Source organism: Thalassophryne amazonica, chromosome 6, assembly GCF_902500255.1.
Source record: "Thalassophryne amazonica chromosome 6, fThaAma1.1, whole genome shotgun sequence".
NCBI lineage: Eukaryota > Metazoa > Chordata > Actinopteri > Batrachoidiformes > Batrachoididae > Thalassophryne > Thalassophryne amazonica.
In genome coordinates, this window is record NC_047108.1 from 88,691,749 (window position 1) to 88,719,269 (window position 27,521).

Below are 27,521 nucleotides of genomic sequence, written 5' to 3' on the forward strand. Positions count from 1 at the left end.
AGGATTGGGACCAGTGGTTGCCATATCTGCTCTTTGCTTACCGGGAGGTCCCCCAGGCATCTACTGGTTTCTCACCGTTTGAATTGCTGTATGGACGCCAGGTGAGAGGACCTTTAGATCTGTTGAAGGAGCACTGGGAGCGGAAGGAAGCAGATGGAGAGAACATTGTGGCGTATGTGTTGAAGATGAGGAAGAGGATCGAGGCAATGGCAACTTTGGCACAGGAGAATCTTAAGGAGGCACAAAGGGCACAGAAGACCTGGTATGATAAGAAGGCGAGGGATCGGACCTTTACACCAGGCCAAAAGGTACTGTTGCTTTTACCGACTAGTGACAATAAATTATTGGCAAAGTGGCAGGGGCCGTATGAGGTTATACGGCGTGTTGGGGAGGTGACTTATGAACTTTATATGCCAGAGAGACTTAAAAAGTATCAACTTTTTCATGTTAATCTACTGAAACAGTTCATGGTGCGTCAGGAACCTTCCCAGCAGCTGTTGGTTCGTGGGGTGAAGGATGATGAGGTGACGGAGAAGTTTTTTCCAGTTCCAGCCACTGAGCCGGTTTCCATTGACTTGGCGCATCTTTCTCCCTCTCAGCAGGGTGATATGTGCTCTCTTCTGGATCCAGAGCTCTTTAAGGAGACTCCTGGTTTTACCTCTCTAGTGCAACATCATATCCGGCTCAAGAAGGATGCTCCAGTGAGACAGAGGAGCTATCGAATTCCTGAGCGGTTGGTTATGGAATTAAAAAAGGAAATTCAATTGATGTTGGAGCTTGGAATTATTGAGGTTTCTAACAGTGAATGGTGTAGTCCTGTGGTGCTTGTGCCAAAGAAGGATGGTTCTCTTCGATTTTGTATTGATTTCAGATATTTGAATTCAATTTCGAACTTTGACCCTTACCCAATGCCACGCATTGATGATCTGCTGGAACGAGTGGGGAGTGCCTCCTTTATTACAACTTTGGATTTGTCAAAGGGCTACTGGCAGCTTGCGTTGGCGCCTGAAGCGCGAGAATTAACAGCTTTTAAAACACCTGTTGGCTTGTATCAGTTTCGGGTGATGCCCTTTGGGCTACAAGGGGCGCCAGCCACGTTTCAGAGGCTCATGGATCATGTACTTCGGGATGTGACTGATTTTGCGGCAGCGTACCTGGATGATGTTGTAGTGTATAGTCAGTCTTGGGAGGAACATCTTCAACATCTCCGGGCGGTGTGTCAGAGAATTCGGGCTGCCGGATTGACTATTAACCCTCGTAAGTGTGCGGTGGCACATAAGGAAGTGGAGTACCTGGGGTACACTATTGGCTTTGGGAAAATTAGACCACAGGTCCAGAAAAAGAGGCTATTTACTCCTTTCCGGTGCCTACTACAAAGAAGAAAGTGAGGGGGTTTATCGGACTGGTGGGATGGTACAGAAAGTTTATCCCCCAGTTTGCTGAGCGAACGAAGGTCCTCAATGATTTGACTAAGAACTCTGCCCCAAATAAAGTTTGTTGGAAAGAGGACTGTGATCAAGCGTTTAAGGCTTTGAAGGAGGCCATAGGTACTCGACCTGTGCTTCAAACCCCGGATTTTGGCCGGCCCTTTATCCTCCAGACTGATGCGTCAGGGGTGGGATTGGGGGCAGTGCTCCTGCAGGAAAAGGATGGTGAAAGACGACCGGTCGTGTTCCTGAGTCGGCGGTTGTTGGACCGGGAAACGAGGTACTCGGCGGTGGAGAAAGAGTGTTTGGCAATGAAGTGGGCCATTGATTCTTTGCGTTATTATCTGTTGGGGCGTCACTTTGTCTTGGAGACGGATCATCGGGCGCTGCAATGGCTGCATAGGATGAGGGAGGCAAATGCTCGTATTGCCGGGTGGTATCTTGCCTTGCAACCTTATGACTTTACGGTTCAATACAAACCAGGGAAGACTAACATTGTGGCGGATTGCCTTTCAAGACTGGTAGAAGAGTGATAATGGCCTTTGAGAGGAGGGGGGAAGTGTAACAAATAGCTAATTTGTTACTTAGTGATTTTATAGCTGTACAGTTACTTTAGTTAGGAAGCACCTTGATGTATGTAGGATTGAGTATTGAGGTGTGTAGTTGTAATTTGTCTTCCTTACCTCATGTCTTGTGTCCAGGCGGCAAAGAGGTCCCACTGGAAACTGTTGCTATGATAAAGGTTCTGGGATAGACCAAGGCAGGGGAGTCATGGGGGGAGATGTGTTTAAGGGGGTTTATTGGTGTATGAATTTTAGTAAATAGGTGGTTTTGGGGGGTTTAAGTTTAGGTTTAGAGATGGTGGGATTTTAAATGGGTTTTGGGTTGGTTAAAGGTATGGAGGGTTTTGATAGGTGTTAGGAGCTAGTTAGTTAGCTCTTACCTTTTTAGATTTTAATGGTTTAACCCGATTAGTCAAACCAGATAAAAGGCGCCTGAGAGATCATTCTGGAGTGGCAGTTGGGGAGAGACTATTCCCACCACCTCTCTGGGTATTTGTACTTTATGCACGATTTTCTTTGTTCTTTTTGGAAGGGTAGTGATAAAGTAAGAAAATTAAAGTTGTGGACCACATCAAGTTGCCTCGGCCTCTGTCTCTGCTTCTGTCTCATTGGGGGTTTGACCGCTAGGGGCCAACCGACGTCACACTCATTTAAACTAACATATTCATCCTGCTGTAACCAGGTTTCTGTTAGGCAGAATAAATCAATATGTTGATCAATTATTATATCATTTACCAACAGGGACTTAGAAGAGAGAGACCTAATGTTTAATAGACCACATTTAACTGTTTTAGTCTGTGGTGCAGTTGAAGGTGCTATATTATTTTTTCTTTTTGAATTTTTATGCTTAAATAGATTTTTGCTGGTTATTGGTAGTCTGGGAGCAGGCACCGTCTCTACGGGGATGGGGTAATGAGGGGATGGCAGGGGGAGAGAAGCTGCAGAGAGGTGTGTAAGACTACAACTCTGCTTCCTGGTCCCAACCCTGGATAGTCACGGTTTGGAGGATTTAAGAAAATTGGCCAGATTTCTAGAAATGAGAGCTGCTCCATCCAAAGTGGGATGGATGCCGTCTCTCCTAACAAGACCAGGTTTTCCCCAGAAGCTTTGCCAATTATCTATGAAGCCCACCTCATTTTTTGGACACCACTCAGACAGCCAGCAATTCAAGGAGAACATGCGGCTAAACATGTCACTCCCGGTCCGATTGGGGAGGGGCCCAGAGAAAACTACAGAGTCCGACATTGTTTTTGCAAAGTTACACACCGATTTAATGTTAATTTTAGTGACCTCCGATTGGCGTAACCGGGTGTCATTACTGCCGACGTGAATTACAATCTTACCAAATTTACGCTTAGCCTTAGCCAGCAGTTTCAAATTTCCTTCAATGTCGCCTGCTCTGGCCCCCGGAAGACAATTGACTATGGTTGCTGGTGTCGCTAACTTCACATTTCTCAAAACAGAGTCGCCAATAACCAGAGTTTGATCCTCGGCGGGTGTGTCGTCGAGTGGGGAAAAACGGTTAGAGATGTGAACGGGTTGGCGGTGTACACGGGGCTTCTGTTTAGGGCTACGCTTCCTCCTCACAGTCACCCAGTCAGCCTGCTTTCCCGGCTGCTCGGGATCTGCCAGGGGGGAACTAACAGCGGCTAAGCTACCTTGGTCCGCACCGACTACAGGGGCCTGGCTAGCTGTAGAATTTTCCACGGTGCGGAGCCGAGTCTCCAATTCGCCCAGCCTGGCCTCCAAAGCTACGAATAAGCTACACTTATTACAAGTACCGTTACTGCTAAAGGAGGCCGAGGAATAACTAAACATTTCACACCCAGAGCAGAAAAGTGCGGGAGAGACAGGAGAAGCCGCCATGCTAAATCGGCTAAGAGCTAGTAGCTACGCTAAGCTAGCGGATTCCTAAAAACACGCAAAGTGAATAATGTGTAAATAATTTAGAGGTGATTCAGCAGAAGGAGTGCTTTAGTTAAGGCACGTAAAGATTACACTGGGAAACAAATCGTAATCTAGATAACTAGATCAATCTAACTGCGCAGATTAAACAGCTAACAGATACAGAAAAACACCGCTGTGCTCCGGAACAGGAAGTGATACAATACCGCAGTGAGAGCCAAATGTATCTCTCGATTGAGACATACATGATGAATTATGTGAGACATAATTGTAAAGCGCTTTGAGTGTCTGATTCAGATGGAAAAGCACTATATAAATGCAGTCCATTTACCATTTAGTTGTTCACAAAGTGGTGATCCTCGCCCCATCTTTGCTTGTGAATGGCTGAGCCTTTTGGGCATGCTCCTTTTATACCCAATCATGACACTCACCTGTTTCCAATTAGCTGTTCATCAACCTTCCCAGTCTTTTGTTGCCCTGTCCCAACTTTTTTGAAATGTGTTGCAGGCATCCATTTCAAAAAGTCTATCAGTTTGAACATTAAATATCTTGTCTTTGTGGTGTATTCAGTTCAATATAGGTTGAAGAGGATTTGCAAATCATTGGATTTTGTTTTTATTTACATTTTACACAATGTCCTAACTTCATTGGATTGAATTGGGGTTGTATTTACAGAAAGTGTGCAATAATTATTTTAACAAAATTAGACAGGTGCGTAAATTTGGGCACCCTTTTCATTTTATTGATTTGAATACATTTAGCACTAATTATTGGAACACAAAATTGGTTTGGTAAGCTCATTGACCCTTGACCTCCTTCTTCTTCTTCTTGTTCTCCTTACACAGATGAATCCAATCACGAGAGGGTATTTAAGGTGGCCATTTACTAATGTTTCTTCTCTTTGCATCTCGTCTAATCAGTGGCAACATGGGATCCTCTAAACAACTCTCAAATGACCTGAAAACAAAGATTGTTCAACATAATGGCTTAGGGGAAGGATACAAAAAGCTATCTCAGAGATTTCAGCTGTCAGTTTCCACTGTGGGGAACATAGTGAGGAAATGGAAGACCACAGGCACAGTAGTAGTTAAGGCCCGAAGTGGCAGGCCAAGAAAAATCTCAGATAAGCTGAAGCAAAGGATGGTCAGAACAGTCATAGTCAACCCACAGACCTGCTTCAAAGACCTACAACATGATCTTGTTGCAGATAGTGTCTCTGTGCATCGTTCAGCTATACAGCACACTTTGCATAAGGAAATGATGTATGGGAGAGTAATGCAGAGGAAGCCTTTTCTGCATACATGCCACAAATACAGTTGCTTGAGTTATGCTAAAGCACATTTGGTCAAGCCAGTTTCATTTTGGAATAAGGTGCTGTAGACTGATGAAACTAAAATTGAGTAATTTGGACATAACAAGGGGCGGAAAAAGAACACAGCATTCCAAGAAAAACACTTGCTACCTACAGTAAAATTTGGAGGTGGTTCCATCATGCTGTGGGGCTAGTGCAAGTACTGGGAATCTTGTTAAAGTTGAGGGTCACATGGATTCCAGTCAGTATCAGCAGATTCTTGAGAACAATGTTCAAGAATCAGTAACAAAGTTGAAGTTGCGCCGCGGCTGGATCTTTCAACAAGACAACAACCCTAAACACTGATCAAAATCTACTAAGGCATTCATGCAGAGGAACAAGTACGATGTTCTGGAATGACCCAGACCTGAATATTTTTGAAAATCTGTGGTGTGATTTTAAGCGGGCTGTCCATGCTCTGAAACCAACAAACCTGACTGAACTGGAGATGTTTTGCAAAGAAGAATGGTCCAAAATACCTTCCAGAATCCAGACTCTCACTGGAAGCTATAGGAAGCATTTACTGGCTGTTATTTCTGCAAAAGGAGGATCTACTAAAATTTCTGTTGGGGTGGCCAAATTTATGCACCTGCCTAATTCGTTTTAAGTAATTATTGCACAATTTCTGTAAATACTATAAACTTCATTTCACTTCTCAAATATCAGTGTGTTTGTCTGCTATATGATATGTTTAACTGAAATTGCTGATCCAAACAACCAATGATTTCTAAAGGGAAATCATGGAAATCATCAGGGGTGCCCAAACTTTTACATACCACTGTATATGTCTGCAGACACTTGCTGTGCAAATTGTAAATGGTGAATGGACTGCATTTACAGTATATTGCGCTTTTCCATCTATATCAGACGCTCAAAGTGCTTTACAATAATGCCTCGCATTCACCCCAATGTCAGGGTGCTGCCATACAAGGCAGCACTACACACCGAGAGCAACTAGGGGATTAAGGACTTTGCCCAAGGGCCGTTAGTGATTTTCGGGTCAGGCTGGGATTTGAACTGAGGATCGTCTGGTTAACCACTAGACCTGAATCCAATGAAAGACTCGTTAGCAGGCTTTTAATGAGCCTTTCATTGGATTCAGGTGTGTTGGAGCGGGGAGACCACTAAGAGTGTCAGGAAGGTAGATCTCGAGGACCAAATTTGAGCACCCCTGCTGTCGACCATCACCTCCCCTTTGTGATAAAGTTTTGCAGAGTGATAGCCCTTAGTCAAATGTTTGGTTATTTACCTCTAAATATTCCCTTTAATCTCTTTCTTTGTGAGATACTGAAGGTTTTCCTTCTTTGGTGAACATCCTAACCTTACAATATCATAAAGAACAGAATCGTGATTGCAATGATTGTCATAATATAAAATATATGTGTATATATTATTTAGATTAATTATTAAGATCCTATTGTCTTATTTACAATGTTCAATAAATCCCCTCTATCAATCATTCAATTAGTCGTGAACAGTATTTATGTTTATGAGTTTTGACGAGCAGAAGTTAGCTTTGAGTTAGTGGAAGATAGCATGCACGCTGATGTCTGCAAAACATCTTGTAAATCACTTCAGAGGTGTTATTAGTTTATAAAAACAGCGTTTTAGAAATGTTTATTTCTCGCTAGCTTTTGCAGAATATATGAGGAACATGTTATACGTATAAACATATAAATGAAGCGGTTTTCACAGAGACCTGAAACTGATGTCATGGTGCCATTCTACTCTGATTGGCTGTCACCCCTACTACTCACAATAGAAAAACCAGAGCAGAATGAAACAGTATGTGACTTTTTACCCTCTTAAAGTACTTCTTAAAATAGGTCAAGGTTAGCCATCTTTGAACTTGTCCAAGGTCTGTTTCCCAAGAATGTTCCCTGTGAATTTGAAGCCCGTGGCAGTAAAAGAACTGGATTTATGCTGAGCACAGACGGACAGACAGACTGACACAAAGTCTTTGCAATACCCGATGGCCATATTTGATGGCCTCGGGTAAAAATTCAGCGTTACTTGGATAGAACCTAGAGCAAGGCATTTGTTATTCGTATAATTGTGAGATTGTACATGAAGAAGAGCAATCAATTTTCATGAAATGATAAGCAAAAATGTGTGTAGTAGCATTTTAGTGTGGATCTGGATAAAGGAGGTGAGCCAAGAAATAAAGTAAAAATAAATGCATTAATAAATCATTCTTCAAATTGCTAAATATAATATATTATTTAAATATTTATTTATTTATTACTACATCCCATTTTCAAGGCTTTGGAAAAGCAGAGTCATATACCCTATAAAATCCAATGAGTGAATGAATAGAAGCATGAGTACATCACCTTCAGTTTGTTGTTTTTTTTCTTTCAGCTGGCCTCATTTTTTTGTGCTTAGGGTCTCTCCTTACTGCTGCAACTCCAGATGTAGCATGTAGACTGGTGTACTGGTTGCTTTGAGGGATCTTTTTGTTAGCAGGCAAGAGCACAACCTGTTCCACAGTGTTAAATCAAGCACAATAAATGAGATCATCTTGTTAAACACCAAGTTAAAATGGCATATAATGAGGAGAAACTGATTAGATGTTGATTACATTTGATAAACCAGATTAATCCAAAAAGAAAGTTTGTTTTGCAGGGAATGCATGGTTGCAGAGAATGATCTTATCATCACGAGCATGATGGAAATTAGGAGCAGCTGTGGTTGAAGTTACATTTATCTTTTTAACTGAGTTTGTTTGTCAGTTTCTTTCATTTCCAAAGCCTAGGTCTGGTGTCCACCAAGGCCACTGTTTGCATTTTTGCATTTTAGGTTTTTTGCACAAATGAGTGTTTTAATTGTTGGCTTGAAATAAGCAGCAAGTATTCCAGTTAATGAGGCACAGATTGTGGCAGCAGCCTCATCCTTGCTGTGTTATTTTCGTTTGTGTGCATATTATGAAGTCACCAGGTTCAGGTTTATGGACACAGTTTGTCCTGCAGGTCAAGGAGAGTGACACCTCTCCATGTACCTTCGGGGTTTGAGCATTCAAATGAGTGCGCGTGCATGGGCGTGCGCATGTGGAAGCCTGGAGATGGAGGAGGGAAGGGGGTCCGGATTAGTCAGCGGACAGCAGGGGTGGCAGACACGGGTAGGAAACTAAGCAACCCATGTTGTGCTGTTTCCACAGAAACCCTTTTATCTGGCAAGGTGCAGGTACGCAGGGCCACTGGGTCACAGGAGGGTTACCAGGCAGATGGGCTAGCGGCAAGAAGTGTCCTTGTGGACAGGAAGAGAGAGGGTCTCCTATCAGGAGGAGCGTCTGTGGTGTCGGACTTTTGGTCTCACAGCACCTCCACACAGATGCACAAAAGCAGACACACACATGCAAAGGTGACACAAATGACTCATGACACATAGAAATATTAAGGTGTGCTGCAAGCACATTCACTGATGCTGAAAGCTGAGGCTGACCGTCTCTTTTTTTACTCACTTGTTTTCTCTCTGCCCTACTTTTCTCTCAGTCCCTCGTACACACACAAAGCCCCACGCACGCACATTCCCTCACAACAGTAGTCACCACTAAAACCCAAATATGCCGACAACCTCGAGTCCTGCTACTTCACTTTCTGCCGAATAAACATTCGTGTGAAAGAGCGCGGTCGGGCGGTATTGTTTCAACTGGATGATGCTTTTTCAGCCTCAGCCCCTTTGAAGAAAACACTTTTTTTTTTTGCCATTTTTAGCTGAAATGTCATTATGAAGGTTTTTAAAATTTGTTTATATCAGTTATTAATGCCTATGTGTGAACAGCGTTTAACCCCCCCCCCCCCCCCCCCCCCCCCCCCCAAAAAAAAACAAGCCATTCTCCAACTTTCTCGGATGCCTTTAACATTCTTGTATGCTTTTCTCACTGTGAAAGAATTGTTTTGGATTTTGTCCGTAAAATCCATTTCCCTAAATAGGATGTGATGTTAGGTGCTTTCCTGAGTTTCTTGCTCTTTAGACTGTAGCCAGAGAGGATTGCAGTTTGTATTCCAGGGTCAGTTGTGCAACTAGTTAAAAACATAGAGTCCACTGACGTCAAGAAATGACCAAGTCCCACCACAATACTTAGACTGAAAGCATTCTAAGACTTAACAAACAAAATTTTATTCCCTGTTGGCATAGGTGCGGCTTTTGTGAAATTAGCAGACCTGGGTTTGATTTGGGGATCAAAGCCAACTCCATACACTGCCTCCAGAAAGTGTTCACAGGGCTTCACTTTTTCCACATCTTGTTATGTTACAGCCTTATTTCAAAGTGGATGAAATTCTTTTTTTTTTTTTCTCAAAATTCTACACACAGTACCCCATAATGATAATGTGAAAAAAGTTTGTTCTTTTTTGCATGTGTGCGTGCATGTGTATGGCTTCAATCACACAAGAACCGGGGAGAGCTGACATTTGCCATTTGGTTTGCTTATGTATTTTGGGTCAAGGATGAACGCTGCAAAAACAGAAAATTGATAGGACTAATATTTATGAGAAATTAGCAATTTTAGCTAACAATAAACAATGGATGTTGTGCTGCAATGCACCATGGGAGTTTGGGGTGTTGGGGTTTTAAATGTTATTATGGTTCATGTTCTTTTAACAGTGTTGTTAGTGTTATTGTTTATTGTGATTTTGTACTTCCATTGGTTTAGTCACTTTAGTTAAGTTATGTTGCCGTTACCACGACTGAGTTAAGTCTCATGTTGCTGATACCATGAGTGAAGTGTGCATTGTGTTTGATCTCCACCCTGTATGTGTCTAAAATTAGAAGCACCTGTATGCGGTAAAAACAAACAGCTATTTGTGTGTGTGTGTGTGTGTGTGCGCGCGTGTGCGTGCATGCATGCGTGTGTGTATAAAACTTCGATCACAGACAGACTACAACTGACATTTCCTGTGTGGTATGCTTATGTATTTTGAGTCAAGGATGAACACTGCCAAAACAGAACACTGGTAGGACTGATAGCTTTGGAGAAGCTACGGATATTAGTTAACGTTGCTAATTACATTTTGGACTCACTCCATTCCAGCAGGGGGCAGTAAATCATCTTTATATTAAAAGTGTGCATGTGTGACATTATTTAGTAAGTTCAATGTATGTCCATAATATAATTGTAAATATGATAAAAATACATGGATGACACAAGAAAGTGAAAACATTTATTTTCATTGTGGTCCATTTAAAAATAAAATGACAAAATAGAAGTAATGCTAAAATTAAAATAATAATAATAATAATAGTGAGTATATGATAACAACAACCTACACAATTTGTATATACATTAAGACAGGAAATAAAAAATTACATAATTAACAGGAAATAAAAGAGTTGAGTTCCTCTTCTAAAAACTGATGAGGCCTGAGATTCTAAAACATTCTGGATTGACACCATTCCAGTTCATTGCTAAATTTCTTACCACCCTTGAAAAATGTCAGCTATCTATTTCATAAACACTAACCAATCTAGAGTCGGTGGATCCCCACAGGCAAAATGGTAGTCCTGGATGAAAACCTGCTCCAGAGTGCTCTTGACCTGAGACTAGGGCGATGGTTCATCTTTCATCAGGACAATGACCCTAAGCACACAGCAAAGATATCAAAGGAGTGACTTCAGGACAACTCTATAAATGTCCTTGAGTGGCCCAGCCAGAGCCCAGACCTGAATCCAGTTGAACATCTCTGGAGAGATCTGAAAATGGTTGTGCACCAATACTGCCCTTCCAACCTGATGGAGCTTAAGAGGTACTGCCAAAGGTACATCAACAAAGTATTGAGCAAAGGGTGTGAATACTTATGTACACGTGATTTCTTAGTTTTTTATTTTTAATCAATTTGCCAAAATTAAAAAAAAAAATCATGTTGTCATTATGGGGTGTTGTGAGTACAATGTTTAGGGGGGAAAATAATTTACTCCACTTTGGAATAAGGCTATAACATAACAAAATATGGAAAAATTAAAGCGCTGTGAATACTTTCTGGATGCACCGTGTGACTCCTTTGTCAACTCTTTGTGAGGTCATGAGAAAATGATTTTAAAGTAAGAGTTTAAAGGAAAAGCTATCACATAATCTTCAAAACACCTTTTGAGGCAACAATAATCAATATTTCTGAAACGGGAGGATTGCTTAATGAAATCATACAGTGAAAATATCGGAACATTACTGGCTTTAACTATTATGTATTGGCTTCATGCATTGACAGCATAGTGTTGTGGTAACTCATCTTACTCGCTGACTGACAGTGGGAAAGAAGAATAAAAGTAAATTTTGCCCTAACTGATGGTATTAGTATAGTATGCCATCTTAATGTGGCTGAAGCTGAAGCTGCTGTTCCCTCCCTGCATTGTCTCAGCTCATCAATGAGTAACACCCAGTCGGGATGAACAGCTAATTATTAGGACAGTCACACCTCACTGCAAATTGATCTAATCAATAATGCACAAACATTTCCATCAAGGACTCAATCTGTGGTTGGACAGGAGTTCAGCAATGATGAGAAAAGTAATTAGATTAGTTGAAGTCATAGTAGCACAGATACACCATAAAACTATTCAATTATCAGCCGGTGTCCTGCAGTCAAAATTTCACAGAAATAAAAGCACCTTTTCCTTCAGTTCTTATACATTCAAAACTGACTCTTTCTGTCCTTTTTTGACATCATAAAACATAGCTTAATCAAGTGTACAAAACTTTTGTGATGTCATTAGACCAGTTCTTCAAATACGTGGAAAAACATTCAAAATAAAATTCTGAATCAGATCCACATTTGCCTCAAAATTTGATCAAGTCCTTCCTGACCCAAGGAACGTCTCCCCGTATACTTTCACTGAAATCCCTCGTCTAGCTTTTGAGTTATTGCGTACACAATAAGGCCGACAGTTGTCTGTGGGTTGTTGGAGGTAATAACACTCAAGCAGCATTTTAATGTCGTACCTGCTAAAAATGGAGCTAACTGTAGCTGCTTTAAGAAGTACTGTGTGGCTCAATACATGAAAGTACATCAGGCTTTGTAAAATGGATATTAATTCCACAAAGTATAAAGTAAATGGACTGCATTAATACAGTGGATTTCTCCAAAGCCCTTTACGGTAATACCTCACAATCACCTGTGTGTCTGTGCATGTGTGCACATACACAGATGCCAGGAGGTTCTGTGCACATGAGGAGAAATTTGTAATTCAATGACTTGCTGAAAGGGAACGCCAACATGCACACTGCAGCAGCCAGGAAATCAAACCTGTAACCCAAAGTTTAAAAACTAGCTTTCTATAGCCACAACAGCAAAAATCTTTTTTTTCTGAAATGCAGTGAAACAGATGTTTAAAGTAGCAAAAGACTTTGAACGATCAAGTAAAATGTGTATACTTGACTAAATTTATTTTATACCACTGGAGCTGAGTGATGAATTATTCATTTTGCTTTGAATTCTAACCTCTGGAGATTTTAAATTAGAGTTTGAAGATGTGAAGCATGTCTTTTTTTATTGTGCTTGTTTGTTTCTTTGTTTGCAGGACTCCCCGACCAACAAGCTGCTGTATGCCAAGGAGATCCCTGAGTACAAGAAGAGAGTGCAGTGCTACTACCAGCAGATTCAGGAGATGCCTCCTCTCAGCGAGCAGGAGATGAACGCTCACCTGGCTGAGGAGTCACGAGTGAGTGAACGCTTATTAAAATCTCATAATTAGTCACGTGGATTGATAAATACCCACAATTAGATGCATGTAAGCATTATTTTACCTCCATCGAGGAGGTTATATTGTTGTGTTTGTGTATCTTTTTAGTCACTAGGACATGAACAGACTTCAACTTGTTGGGTTACATTTCGATGTAGATCCAGATTAAATGCTAGATTTTATCTTTGAGGATAAAGCTTTGGTATTTCTTTTTGACTCCTTTGGAGCTGTATCTAAGATTGCTGATTAGTTCAGTGGCTAGGATCAAAGGCTAGGATTCATCCCTTCATCCTGATTTCTTTGATCCTGAGTTAAGGATCATAGCAAGACTGAAAAATAAAAAGCAGTGGAAACATAACCTCCTTTGTGAGGTTCAAAGATTGGACAAAAAAAAAATTAAATCTGGATCAAAGTTGATCTAATGAGGATTTCAGACCCTGATCAAAATTGAGTGGCCAGGATTAAAGGTAAGCAATCAGGATCAAAGGTCAGCGCACAAGATAAGCAATTCAGATCTATGTTCAGTAAATGAAATCAAACAGCAATAAAGTTCAGCAATCAAGACCAAATGACATGGTGAAAGATTAGGGATTAGAATCTAAATTTAGAATTCAGTACCAACGACGTGGCATTAGTAGTCTGGATCAAAACCTATCACAAGCAAAGGTCAGCAGTCAAGGTCAACACTTGAATCAGGATCAGAGATAAGGGCTCCCACTATTTCAGCAGTCTGCATCAAACGTCAACCATCATGACCATGGGTTGGGGTCACAGATGACCAGGAAGGATCTAAGATCAGGATTCAGGATCAAAGATGAGTGAACATGTTAAAGGTCATCAATAAGGGTCAAAGTTATGTGATCAGAATCAAGGCCTTCTTTTGTCTAAGAATGACAGAAGAGATCAAAGGAACAGCCCTCGCACAATGAGAAGCGATAAAGGTCAAACCACAAGGGGGTGGGGGGTGTTGGACCTTGGTGGAGGTGTGCACTGTTGTTGTACTTTACAATGTAGACCAATCCATTGCTCTGTTGTCTGTGTTCCAGAAATACAGAAATGAATTTAACACCAACCTGGCCTTGACAGAAATCTACAAATACGCCAAGAGATACCGAAACCAGGTGAGCGATGTCTCTTTATGTCTGTAGCTTTCTGATCTCATTTTTGGATTAGTCATGATGCACGTGCACTTTCTGCTGACACCTCAGTCTGTAGTCTCTGTTAAGTTTCAGAGCATGCGGCATCTGTGAGGAAGACCTCGTGCATGCTGAGCGGCCTGACGCACTGTGAACAGTGGTACAACCTGTCACTCACCCGGTTGGGCAGCAGATGCCTCGGCTGTCTGCGCTACATGATTATTTTATTTGCCATTTTCAAAGAGGAAACGCTGTCAGTCAGATTTCAACTGCAGGCGCTTTTGTGTCTGTGTTTCGGCGCCCACATGCACCACGGCTTTCACAACAAAGCAATGTGCTGATTACATCTCTTCTTGTAACTGCCTCGCGCCGCTATCAGCTATATGACACTGTTATTTTCCTATCTCCTGTTTCACTCTCAACTCACCGTCTTCAGCCCGTGTTGTCCTCCCTCATGTCTCCCTTAATGTTACGGCTATTTTGTGCAGAGGCTTAGTCAGCAGTGACTGTGCGCCCTCATAATAACACCATTTAGCTGCTTTCCTCTGTCGTACTACTGTACTGACACGGACCAGAGGCTTAGATGGTGATTCACAGAGCTCTGTGAATGGCCTCTGATTGCCTATTCTCTCACCCCAGCTTAGCACGCTGTTGCTAAGAGCCAATAAATCCCTCTGACACCGTGACAACCATAGGGCATGAAAAACAGAGCAGATGTGGGTTTTATTAATATGTGAAGAGCAAATGCTTCTGTGGTGTGGAGGCATGCGTGAAGGCAGAAGAGGAGGTTCCTCCAAACTCACTTTCTGTCGTTCCATATGAAAGCAGGTGGCTGATTTCCACTGTGATAACGCTAAACCAATAAACTGCTAACAAATCTAGATGAAGTTACAGCTAACTTCTAACTTTTATTAAATTAACTAAATTCATATAATGCAACACATCTGGATACGAGGACAATGTGGACAAGCGGCTGCCTGTAAAGATCCGCTAGCATGTCATACGTACAACCAACATTCACTCCTAAACGCCAGTTTAATAGTTTGCGTTTAATAACGAGACATTTGACTAAAATATTCTGTCAGAATGTTTCTGTGTAGGCTCTCAGTTGTCCAGGTGGTTTCCATAGTAGAAAAGCTTGAATCTTCGACCTCCACCTTCATCTCCACCTGAAAGACACTAACCACATGTTTGAGGACAAGGAAGTTAAAATCTTAGCCAGAGAGAAGAAATGGTTTGAGAGAGGTATCAAGGAAGCATTCTTTGTAAAACAGTTGAAACCCAGCCTTAACCGGGGAGGGGGTCTCAGACATGCTTTGTCCCCTGTTTACAATGGGGTACTCAGGTCAAAGCAGTTTCAGTCTTTTGTTCATGGTAATGAGTCATTCACGTCATCAGGAGAGTCGTCAAGGGAGCCATCAGGAGAGACTTCCGTCCCATCATTAGGAGGGACAGCTGCCCTGTCATTAGGAGGGTGCTAACTAGAGCACAATAGGTGCTAATTAGAGCTATTGTTTAGTCACTAGCCTGTAGCAGTCGGCCTGTCGGTAGGAGGGGTCTGGTTAGGTTAAAAACTCCAGCTTTTGTTGGCTTCTGTTTTATTCTTCTCTACAAGAGTCAAGATGGAAGTCAGACTACCAGAGCAAGAATTTTAGCTGAGGAAGCTTCTGTGATTTGAAGCGAAACATCCTCGCGTCAAGCAACCCAGTCCAGTCAAAGATTCAAGCTTCTCTACTATTCTGTCAGAACTGGTAAAACCACCTGGGTGTTCTTGAATTACTGTCGACCCAGAAAGCAATTTAGGAGGTGAAGAGTGAGGAAGCAAGGTCAAAGTTGCTAATGCTAATACTGGCTAATGCAACAGAAAGACTCATACAAATCTTCACTATATTTTCATTATAAATGCAGGCTCACTAGCCAACAAAATGGAACAGCTATCTGTGCAGAAAAACATGCCACGTGCTGAATATTAAAAGTGGCTCAACCTGATGATGTCAGGAGAAGCTACCAGGCTAGTACTGCAGGATGTACAACTAAATACTGCAGCAGGAAAGGACACCACTAACAAGACAGGACAACTTTATATACATACAAAAAAAAATAACAGATGAACAAATGGAAACTCTACTGTTCTCTGATATTGCAATAGTTATCAGTAAAATATCCCCTGTGATATCAGTGCAAATGATATAAACCATAGGTGTCAAACTGATTCCAGAAAGGGCCAAAAGGGTGAAGGTTTTCTTTGCAACCTGGTGATTTTACTGATCAGTTTGAGCAGATGGGATGAGTTCATCAGTGAAATCACCTGGTGGAGTTGGTGGTTATACAAAGAAAACCTGCAGTCTCTTGGCCCTTTCTGGAATCGGTTTAACATCTATGATCTAAACTCCAACAGGACGAAACTTGTGATTTTCATCTTACAAAAACTGATTGTACTTACAAAAACGTTAATCTCGCTAATTAGTGGTTAGCGGATTTTCAGAATTGTGCCCATCACTGCTGATTTCCTCCCTCTGTTCATTTCATGAAGGTGCAATGACCAATGCAAGTAATCTTTGTTGTGTTTTATTTTCCTCTGTCTGAAACTATCAGGTGGTGAACGCGCTCGAGTCGAACCCGACTGCACGCCGCACACAGCTACATCACAAGTTCGAGCAGGTCATTGCGCTCGTGGAGGACAACATCTACGAGTGCTGCAGTGAAGCCTGAACGTGTCGCTGTCGTTTCTACTAGCCATTCCCGCTCCTGCTGCCAGCTGCCTTCTCACTACTGACAGAAGTCATTTGGGAACGTCCGTCACTTAGGAGTTAGCCTTCATAAGTGTCGTTATTGTTCCCAATCTGAATAACCACAGACTGGAACAAACATGGCCAAATAAGGGACTCAAACTCACCTCTCAAGTGTTGTACATTTGCGAGGCATTGTGCACATCCGTGTGGTTTCTCTCTTTCCTACGGACAGAGTTCCAGTCTGGCTCAACTATGCTTTCAGCCAAAGGCGGAGGGAAGGTGTTGGAGCCTGGAGATGGGGCTCTTTTCTGGATGTCTTCACAGTTACTGGGACCTAAAGCCCTGGTGGCAATCTTAACGCACTGACCCTCTACCTGAGGGATTGAGCCAATGATGCACTGTACTGTATTATAATGTCCATAGCAATATTTATAGATGTGCTATAATGCTTTTAAGTGGCCTGTTCATCAGGAAGATGGATAAACTCCTCCCATGCCCTAAAACCTGCAATGTTCTCAGGTGTGACTGGTGGAAAACAAACGACTCACTACCACTGGTGCTTTGCAAAGCATAAAAAAGAAAGAAAAGAAAAACAACATTCCCAGTGTGCTTTGCAGGTTGATGATGGGTGGAGGAGGAGTGGAAAGAGGAATATAAATCATTTTTATCCACAGGTAATTGCTGCAAAATGACTGAAAAGTATTGAATCTGATGTAATGTAGTTCACTGGGAAGAGCTGCATCTGTATTGTGTGGTTGTAAACAAATGAGAGCAATTTACAAGAGGGAAATTTACTTTTAAGGAGAAAAAAAATAGCTCAGTATAATCAACGGAGAAGTGTCTGACATGACTGTATTTGTGATGCCAAATGATTTGTGAAATAAATTACAGTATTTAGGATTTCAATGTGTCTAATTGTGAAACTGTTTTTGTATTAGGTTTTATACTGTTTATTTTCTGAATGTGTCACAACATGAAGAGTTTTAACATTGGAAAGCTGGTAAGTTCTGGTATAGAATTCATAAAGATTGTAAAATACATCTGGACCTTTTCAGGAGACCTTCTAAAATGAACAAAGTGAAAGATGTGATGAGATTTTTATTTTTTAACTGCAGGAACAATATCTAAAAGCCTTTATAATAGCGCCCCCTATAATACACATATATCAGTTAAAAACAAAAACATGCCAGAGCAGACACATTATTGTAGTATTCTCCGCCGTACAGTGTCCCTTTTCCATTCCACGTGTTTGCGCTCATCTCTCACAAACCAGAGGACGGCTCTCACAACTCCCCTGAGTTTAACAAATTTCAAACTAATTTCACTGAAGAATTTGTGAACAGATTTGAAACCCTGCAGCAGTTATTCATGAGTTTAAGCAGCAACTGTTTTAAAGGTCTGATATATTGACCAGAAATGGATTTATGTTTCTGCCATAGTGGTGTAGCTGAGGAGTTTAAGCAGGACAAGTATTGATCAACCAATACTAACTATACTGTTGATAGTTTAAAATTAATTTACAGTAATATATATTCCAGTTTGACTTTTTGCTCACAAAACTTTTGCCTGGATTAGCGTCAGCTGATACGGCTGATTTAAATGATTAAAAACATGTCCCTGTCGAGCGTTAAACTGTTTAAAAATGTGCAAAATGTTCATACCTTAACCTCACATAGTAGCGAGAGTGAGAAACCTCTCCATTTGCCTTTTCACAGCTACATCTGCAAAACACATGCACAAAGAAACAAGAACTACAGTACTTCCAGTCACTATAGCGTAGCTTAAAACTGTTGCTACTTAAATCCATTATTCATGAATCTTAGCTAAGGGTACAAGAGCCATCTCTCAAGTGGTAGCGGCTACATTTCCACATGGTGGCACCCTGACTTTTTCAGCGGCTACGACAGACCTCAGTATGCAGTGTATGAAATGCATTACTACTACTAACCCATGTGTTGATTATCCATAACGTATCTGTTTTTACTTTCTGTGGTATGCCACTAACCAAACATCTCGTGCAATTTCCATCAAAATTAAAAATGGCAATGCAAGTTCTACAAAAAGATCAGTAATTTTATATTGTTTGAGGTTTTTCTGAAACCTCCCGTAAAGTAGTAAATGGACTGCATTTATATTTGATCAGGATATGTCATTCAAAGCGCATATTAAACAAATATGTAGGACTGCTTTTTTGCATTTACGCAATATCTTTAAAATCAGAAAGGTCTTGTCTCAGAGTGATGCTGAAAAACTAATTCATGCATTTATTTCCTCTAGGCTGGACTATTGTAATTCATTATTATCAGGTTGTCCTAAAAGTTCCCTAAAAAGCCTTCAGTTAATTCAAAATGCTGCAGCTAGAGTACTGACGGGGACTAGAAGGAGAGAGCATATCTCACCCATATTGGCCTCTCTTCATTGGCTTCCTGTTAATTCTAGAATAGAATTTAAAATTCTTCTTCTTACTTATAAGGTTTTGAATAATCAGGTCCCATCTTATCTTATGGACCTCGTAGTACCATATCACCCCAATAGAGCGCTTCGCTCTCAGACTGCAGGCTTACTTGTAGTTCCTAGGGTTTGTAAGAGTAGAATGGGAGGCAGAGCCTTCAGCTTTCAGGCTCCTCTCCTGTGGAACCAGCTCCCAATTCAGATCAGGGAGACAGACACCCTCTCTACTTTTAAGATTAGGCTTAAAACTTTCCTTTTTGCTAAAGCTTATAGTTAGGGCTGGATCAGGTGACCCTGAACCATCCCTTAGTTATGCTGCTATAGACGTAGACTGCTGGGGGGTTCCCATGATGCACTGTTTCTTTCTCTTTTTGCTCTGTATGCACCACTCTGCATTTAATCATTAGTGATCGATCTCTGCTCCCCTCCACAGCATGTCTTTTTCCTGGTTCTCTCCCTCAGCCCCAACCAGTCCCAGCAGAAGACTGCCCCTCCCTGAGCCTGGTTCTGCTGGAGGTTTCTTCCTGTTAAAAGGGAGTTTTTCCTTCCCACTGTAGCCAAGTGCTTGCTCACAGGGGGTCGTTTTGACCGTTGGGGTTTTACATAATTATTGTATGGCCTTGCCTTACAATATAAAGCGCCTTGGGGCAACTGTTTGTTGTGATTTGGCGCTATATAAAAAAATTGATTGATAACGCTTTTCCATCTGCATCAGATGCTCAAAGCGCTTTATAATAATGCCTCACATTCCCCCCGATGTCAGGGTGCTGCCATACAAGGCGCTCACTACACACCTTAAGGACCTGGCCCTTAGTGATTTTCCAGTCAGGCTGGGATTTGAACAAAGGATCCTCTGGTTTCAAGCCCAGTGCTAACCACTAGACCATCACCTTCCTGTAGTAGTAGTTCTATGATACATTGTTAATCACCGTATGGTGCTATTGGGTACTGTTGTAGCCAGAGTGTCAGAGCTCCACTACGTGGAAATGACTTATCTGTAGCCGCTGCCAGTTGGGATGCACCTACAGCCGTGTCCTTTATGATTGTGGATTTTTTTTTTTTTATTCATTTCTGACCAGTGATGTGACTTTTTTGCTTAATGTGGATCTTGGAACACGCTCAGTTGGAGTTCCTCCCTAGTGATGCTGAGTTAACCTTGGAGAACCAAGCTTAACACTTTCCAGGCATAAATGGTTGAAAACACACATAGTGACTCTTGAGTGTTGCTATGAGTTCAGTCGTACAAAAAAAAAAACACAGACAGGTGAATCAAGAGGCAGAGCTCTAACTGCAGAGAGACACATGATGAAAGAAAAGATCAAGCAGGGGCCACTTGGCTGGAGGAGATGGAGGAAGACTGGGTTTTGAAGGTGGTAGTCACGACGGTATCTTCCTCTTTAAACGGGTTCTTTCCGCAGCACACTGTAGTTATCATGCAGTTCCTGAACTGAAAGCCATTAAGAAGAAGTGGGTTAGAATGTAATATCACACACCAAGCAACATTACAAACAGGCTAGGCTAAGGAAATGAAATAAATTCACAAACAAACAATTTTATAGCCACGTGTAACTTCAAACCCATACACTCATACAAAATCATGGCCATTTGCATAAACAGATGCAGGAAAAGGACCTCCAGCATCAAAATAGACCCCACACATCTTTGTTCCTCTTCCTTTGGGCAGGAGGCTGTGGAACAACATGTGCCGAACCACCAGACTGAGAAACAGCTTCTTTCCAGAGGCTGTAAGGCTGTTGAGTTGTGGTGGAGCACTATAGCTCTATTTCTTCCTGCACATTAACCCGTTTATGCCCAGATTTTTTTTTTATAAGTGGAAAAAGTTGCATTAGTACCTTTGAGATTTTTTTTATTGTGAGTAGAAAATGACAACAATACACTTCAGCAACAATTGTTGCCAGTGGGGCAAAACAGGTTAACATTAACTACACTACCTCGGATGGATAAACGCCTGTTAATACCTTGGTTGCACAACACCTTGGCTTTTTGCACACCAGTATTTACTGTAGCACAATAACTGGATTTCTGCACAATCGTATATCTGCACAACTGGACAATTGAGGTGCACAACCATATATAATTTTTTGGTTTTTTTTACAATAATCCTGTCATGCTGCTTGTTCCAATTGTGTTGCTTTTTATTTTATTTTATTCTTGCTCTTATTTATTTATATTCCCTAGTCTAGTTTTAGTTTATTTAACCACCAGGACCTTTTGAAAGGTAATCTCGTATCATGTCATGTAGAAGCATATATGGTATGACAATAAAGAATCCTCTAATCTTGAAATCATTTCTGCAGGATTATGCAGAGGTATGATTGTGCTGAGTTTTAGGAAATAAGTGCTGTTTCAAAATAACAGTTTCTTACTTTAATTTTAGAGATATCTGTGCAGAACCACTCTCTGACACACACTATGATATTCGATCAGTCATTCTATTTTTAACATAGCTCAAGACATACTGACTCCTTTCTGCAGTATTATGTGGAGGTATGACATGTTATTTGAGCTTTAGAGCATAAGCACTGTTCAACAATCAGAAGATAAATTTATTTCTTTAATCTTGGAAATTTCTGTGTAGAACTGCTCTCCCTCTCTCTCTCTTACAGACCCCACTCACTGTGTGCCACAATAGACCTTGCTGTCTTTTTTTTAAGACAAACTCAGACAAAATCCTTTCTGCAGGGTTGTGTGGAGGTATGGTAGTGTTATTTAAGTTTTAGAACATAACAACTGTTAAACAATCAGAAAGTTACAGGGTTGGGTGTCGAGTGGGGTGTTCTGCGATTTAGTAAATTTCTGCATGGAAGTGTTAGTCTGTCACACTGACAAGCACCCCTGTTCCTAATCCATCATTAATCCAGCATCTACTAACCATCCAGCAGGTGGCAGACATGTCTATGCTATATTCCATAAGCAAAATAAAGTTGCTTGTTGGATTGATCTGGCGCAACAACTTTCACAAAATTTCAATGAGTTTGTCCTCATTTTGTGAGTTACAAGATGGCCTCGTTTATTGTTTTTTTTATAGTGTTCGCAAACTGGAGATAGACTCATTTTTCTATGTATTCACTCACTGTATGTGCAGGTTACATGCCTAGGTCTTTCCAAAACCTTGGAAAATAAAACGTGAACAAAGTACCTGTCTGTTTAGCAGAATATAGATAACTGGGTTGTATAAAGTGGCAGATTTGGCGAAGAAGGCTGGAGCTGTCATGAACACCGGTCCAAACTCGGTTCCCTGATTGGCAAAGATGTACCACGCCACTGTTGCATAAGGAACCCAGCACACCAGGAAGGAGATCACCATGACGATGACCATGCGGGTCACTTCTTTCTCTGCTCGCTGGGTGGTTTCAGACTCTTGCTGCTGGACTGCAGCCTGAGTTCAGACAGACACAGCTGGACTTAGACACAAACTCTGATCCGAATCCAAAACAAAAGGTTTCTCAACAATCACTTTACTAGAATACATGTGCTGCAAGCATAATGTGAACACAGATGTAAACTTGGTCAAAACACTGAGTTAAAACCATCACTAAGCCAACTTCTACAAATCTCCATTAGCATGCAAACGTTTTTAAACACCCTCCTGTTTTTGCATGAATCTGGTATTTAATGCTTTTCTTTCACTAATATGTCAGTAAAATAATATTTTTTTTAAATAAAACAAATGTTTTAATGTATATATACAAATATAGCCATAATGCAGTTGGTCAAATCAGCTGCAGATCAATCCGGTGATGTTATCACATGTCTTTCAAGATGAAAGAGTAATATCCTGCATGATTTCTAATCACACATAAATTATTAGCATTGATATATCATTAATGAGAGCATTGGAACAACATGGTGAGCAGGCAGATTGTCCTTCAGATGGAACACATGGTTATAAGCTGCTGTGTTGGCAACGATCTGCCCTCCTGAAGTGTCCTTGAGCCTTTAAATCCCTGTGATCCCCAGAGACACTGCTCTGCTCCAAACCTCGCTGTGCAGGAGAGCAAGGTGGAAGAAAGGTCCTCTCTGCAGGCACAAACATGGTATCAAACCCTGGCATCTGGCAGTGGTGCTCGTACCGCTCGCACGGTGCACAGCAGGCGACTGTAGCAGAAGAAGATGATGACAAGCGGGATGCAGAAATGGAGGACAAACATGTAGATGACGAATGAGGTGTTGTTGATTTCCGGCTTGGGGGTATAGTAGTCAATCCCACAGGAGCACTGCATTCCCTCTGGAATGTACCTGCAGCCAAATATAAATGTAGGACTTAGTGGTGGAAAGTAACTAAGTACATTTACGGGAGTACTAGAATTTTAGTTGAGTATTTCTTTTTCAGTTATAGTTCTACTCCACTGCATCTCAGAAGAAAATGTACCTTTAGTTCTACATTTAGCAACTGCAACTCGAAGGTGATGAACACATTAATGCAACACATTACCATTTTTATAGTGCAGTACTTTTACTTACACTTGGTAAAGGTTTGATTATTTCTTCCACCACTGATGAAAATTTACATCATCACATACAGTATTTACTGCTGGCTTTTCAATATCATTTGTAAGGTCAGTGGTGGCTCCAGAGATTTCATTCATACTGAGATGAAAGAAATGGGAACAAATATCAATAGGGCACCGCAGTCTCGTTTGAACCCTGCGTGATATCGTGGGATTTGACCACTAATGCGGATAGCCGCTCCCGTTGTGCAATATATACACAGCATAACTTCACACAGATAAATGGTGTACTGTTGTGTTTTCGGCTGCAATCACTGAAGCAGTTGCGAAAACTGCAGTTTTTTCGGGTCCCAGTGAAGGAGGGAAGATGACCCCAATGTGAGCGGTCATGTCCATAAGTGTTAGCCTACACAGCTAACCAATGTCGCTGCGTTCTCTCGCCTGCAAAACCGCCTCGACAAATTTGAGCTTCAGGTCATAAACAACCCGCAACACATGTCCACTTTCCACCACTTCGCCACTTTTTCTTTGCATGCAATTTGTCCAAAAACCCAGAGAAAGTGCCGTGTTTCTGTCCCCGGAAGTAGAGAAATTACATCATATGCGTCATATCTGACCCCTTTACCACCTGCCCTCAAACAAGACTATGCTTCCCTTTAGTAAAGTAAATTACAAGTGTGTGCTACATACATGTTATTACTACATACATACAATACACAACAGATAAAATTAACAAAAGAAATTGTTAACATGGCAATTACCCTTCAGACAGTAAACAAATAGAAATTTGGAAAATTTTGGAAAATTTTTAAAAGCTTACAGATAGAATCATTTAAAAAAAAAAACTGAACAGCAAATCATATAACAAAGGAGTTGCACTACTTTAGGTGGAGCTGTTTCTGATCGCTTTCTGAACAGCAAAGTTTCCCTTAATTTTTCCAGGTTCTGATTCCTGGGTGGAATTATTTGACCAGTAATGATCCTTTAATAATAAAGCCAACCTAACAAAGCGAAAACAGAAACATCAACAAAAATATTTCAACATACGAGAGGATATCAAAAAGTTTTGAGCCTCAAACAGAAAGACACCCAATCGGTAGAGTGCAACCGATCTTGGTCCCCTAACCAGCCCTCCGCTGCAGAAGTCAGCTCATCATCATCCACAAATCTCTGGCTGCGAAGGTATTTTTTCAGCCTGGGAAAGAGGTGGAAGTCGCTAGGGGCTAGGTCTGGAGAATAGGGTGGGTGAGGAAGACGTTCATAGTCACACTCACACACAGCGTCCATGGCAACCCGGCTGGTGTGGACTGGTGCGTTGTCCTGGTGAAGCAGAATGCCACAACTGACACTGGAGAGTACGTCTCTTCCACACAGTGTTATGCCTCAACAATTGACGTGAGCAATATGATCCGACATGAAATAGCTAAGGCATTGATGTAGATCAAGTGTGATGCATTGTAATATCCGACTGGGAAAAATGCGCGATGCTCAAAACTTTTTGACATCCCCTTGTAAATATACATGAATTTTATAATACATAAAATATATAAATATGTCTTCTGATATGTGAGTGGTGTGAAATTGCTCAGTGAATCAGAGTGGAGTGCATGGGCGCAATTTGGTGGGGGATAGGGGGGACATGTCCCCCCCACCTTTTCAATCAGGGGGGACAGAATATGGTATGCCCTCCCACCTTCTGACATATATGTGTGTACTTGAAACATGCTATGCCAGTCTTATGTGCAAGCCATGTCAGAATAGTATCTTTGTTTCTGCAAGTTTGTATTTTTAGCAGCATTGACTTGTTTACAACACCTGTTTCTTGTTTGTCACATTCGGAATTTTCTGGGACTGCATTTGCCTAGATTTGAAACCAAAAATAGTTGTCTCTAGGGACTAGTGTCTACACATAAGTATCAATGGACCATATGCTAATTTACTAAATTCTGAAAGTTAGAAAAGGAAATCAGAAAAGCTATCTGGGACCTCAGAAAGCCCATCTGCAATTATTGCTTGATCTCCAAAATCAGTCTATGCAAGTGAAATTATGTTCAGTATGAGTGTTGTCATTAGTGCCACTTCAAAAATTAAATTCATGATAAGTAATTTATCATAAACTTATGATCTGTTGTTTTTTCAAACTTATGCAAAAAGAAATCTTGAGAAAAAAATACAGTATGCGATAGTTAATAATTATTAAGAGCCTGTTCTTTCATATTTATGAATACATTTTACCACATTGCAGTTGTTTTTTTTAATGAAAACTCAACCTATCATTCTTTTTTAGTTCTACACATGTGGTGATACCTTATTTACACCAGGATGTTAATAAAATCAATGCTGGCTATTCTTAGAATAAAGTACTTATATCTACAGTTTCAAATTGCATAAGTCAAATGGTGTCCACTTTATGGTCTTCTCAAAACATTAAAATTACTGTTCTGGATGATCAGAATGCATCTGAGCTTATCTAGAAACCGTTGACTTCTGGGGGCCTAAAGCGGCCCCCAGACTCCCAGCCTATGGGCTTTGGCCTTGTGGGCCTCGCACTTTGCCCCCCCAATTTCTAGTTCTAAATTGCGCCCTTGGTGGACTGCATATGTAAATAATAGCTCACAGGTGCTAGAGAAACTAGGGGTGCTATAAGATCTGGAATGGTAGTGATGGTCAGAAAGTGAGGCTGAAATCAGATGTTGAATTTCCTGATGAGGTTATGATGTAGTTATACCAAAACTTGGAAGGGGGGGGGGGGAATCATAGCTCCATTGATCACCATCCTAGATCCGCCTTTGTATGACATTCTATATTATGTGAATGACAAAATATTTGCAGTTTCCACATTAGAACCATACGTTACCGTGACCATCCGAATAGTGGAGGTGCTGCACAGGTCAAAGCCATGATCCATGTAAATGCAACCCCGGAAATGGCATGTTTCTCTCCAAAGCGGAAGTTGCTCATTGGTTTACACACCACAAAGTAACGCTCCACAGCCAAAACCACCAGAGACCAAAGAGCAATCTCTCCTGGGACATAAAACATACTTTTTTAATCATACAAGACTGTATTATCACACTTTCCAAAAATGTCTTGGCAGCTTTCCGACATCTTACCTCCTAAGGTGGCAAAGAATCCTTCGATATTGCAGCCAGTGATGCCCAAGCTGAAGTATCCATGCAGGGCTGTGTAGAGCGTGACAGTGAAGCCGCCCACCACCATGAAGAGATCAGCTACAGCCAGGTTGAGCAGCACATAGTTGAGCGGGGTCCTGAGTTTTTTGTGTTTGACGGTGACATAGAGAGTGAGGAAGTTGATGGGGAAGGCGGTGATGATGAGGAACAGCATGTAGGTAGCCAGAAGAGAGTACTTCCACGGCTCAGCCAGGTAGTACTGAGGGTGCTCAAACGGGCTGAGCACCAGGCCCGTCCTGTTGGACATGGGCACGTAAAAATGAGGTCCTTCAGTGCCGTTCATGACTGCTGTGGAGAGCAAAACGAAAATGATCTCTGCCCTGCAAATGAGTCAAGCAGCTGAAGCAGAGGTCGAGGAGGTCGATATCTCCTGCAGCCCCCTGAGGTGCGGCAGCACCTTTTAACAGGCCGGCCGGATTAAGAACACGCGTGATGCAAAGATTTAATGCTCTCAAGTCTACAAACAGCAGCAGTACAAGAGGTAAAAGTATTTCACAAGATAAAGATTCCAAAAAATAAAGAGAATTCAGTGATGCAGAAAAATGCTGCATTCACCATTCATAGGGTCAAAGGTCACAACCACAGCTACCCCCCCCCCCCCCCCAAAAAAAAATCTATC

General features: G+C 41.4%; 2 protein-coding genes across 2 annotated transcripts in view; one reads left to right on the forward strand and one right to left on the reverse strand.

Moving 5' to 3' along the window:
• plxnd1 (plexin D1) overlaps positions 1–17,694 on the forward strand; it is a 218,689-nt gene extending 200,995 nt beyond the window's left edge. The window contains exons 34-36 of the mRNA XM_034172730.1: positions 12,759–12,899; positions 13,967–14,041; positions 16,652–17,694. Coding sequence (XP_034028621.1) covers positions 12,759–12,899; positions 13,967–14,041; positions 16,652–16,768 — 333 coding nt within the window. The 3' untranslated portion in view covers positions 16,769–17,694. The remainder of the gene's footprint in view (positions 1–12,758; positions 12,900–13,966; positions 14,042–16,651) is intronic.
• A 2,803-nt stretch (positions 17,695–20,497) lies between these two features.
• On the reverse strand, positions 20,498–27,283 carry LOC117512600 (rhodopsin-like). Its single transcript, XM_034172735.1, has 5 exons — positions 26,825–27,283; positions 26,569–26,737; positions 23,334–23,499; positions 22,400–22,639; positions 20,498–20,686 (listed from the first exon to the last, which is right to left on the reverse strand). Exons 1-5 carry the CDS (start codon positions 27,183–27,185, stop codon positions 20,558–20,560), a joined length of 1,065 nt encoding a protein of 354 aa, XP_034028626.1. The 5' UTR covers positions 27,186–27,283; the 3' UTR covers positions 20,498–20,557.
• Positions 27,284–27,521: the final 238 nt, after the last annotated feature.

What these genes read in the sequence shown, in the direction of transcription:
- LOC117512600 (XM_034172735.1), bottom strand. Translation starts at nt 27,185, where the DNA reads ATGAACGGCACTGAAGGACCTCATTTTTACGTGCCCATGTCCAACAGG. An exon ending in ATTCTTTGCCACCTTAGGAG is followed by an intron (nt 26,738 to 26,824) that starts GTAAGATGTCGG and finishes TTTATGTCCCAG; the next exon opens with GAGAGATTGCTCTTTGGTCT. An exon ending in CCACTATTCGGATGGTCACG is followed by an intron (nt 23,500 to 26,568) that starts GTAACGTATGGT and finishes ATTTGGCTGCAG; the next exon opens with GTACATTCCAGAGGGAATGC.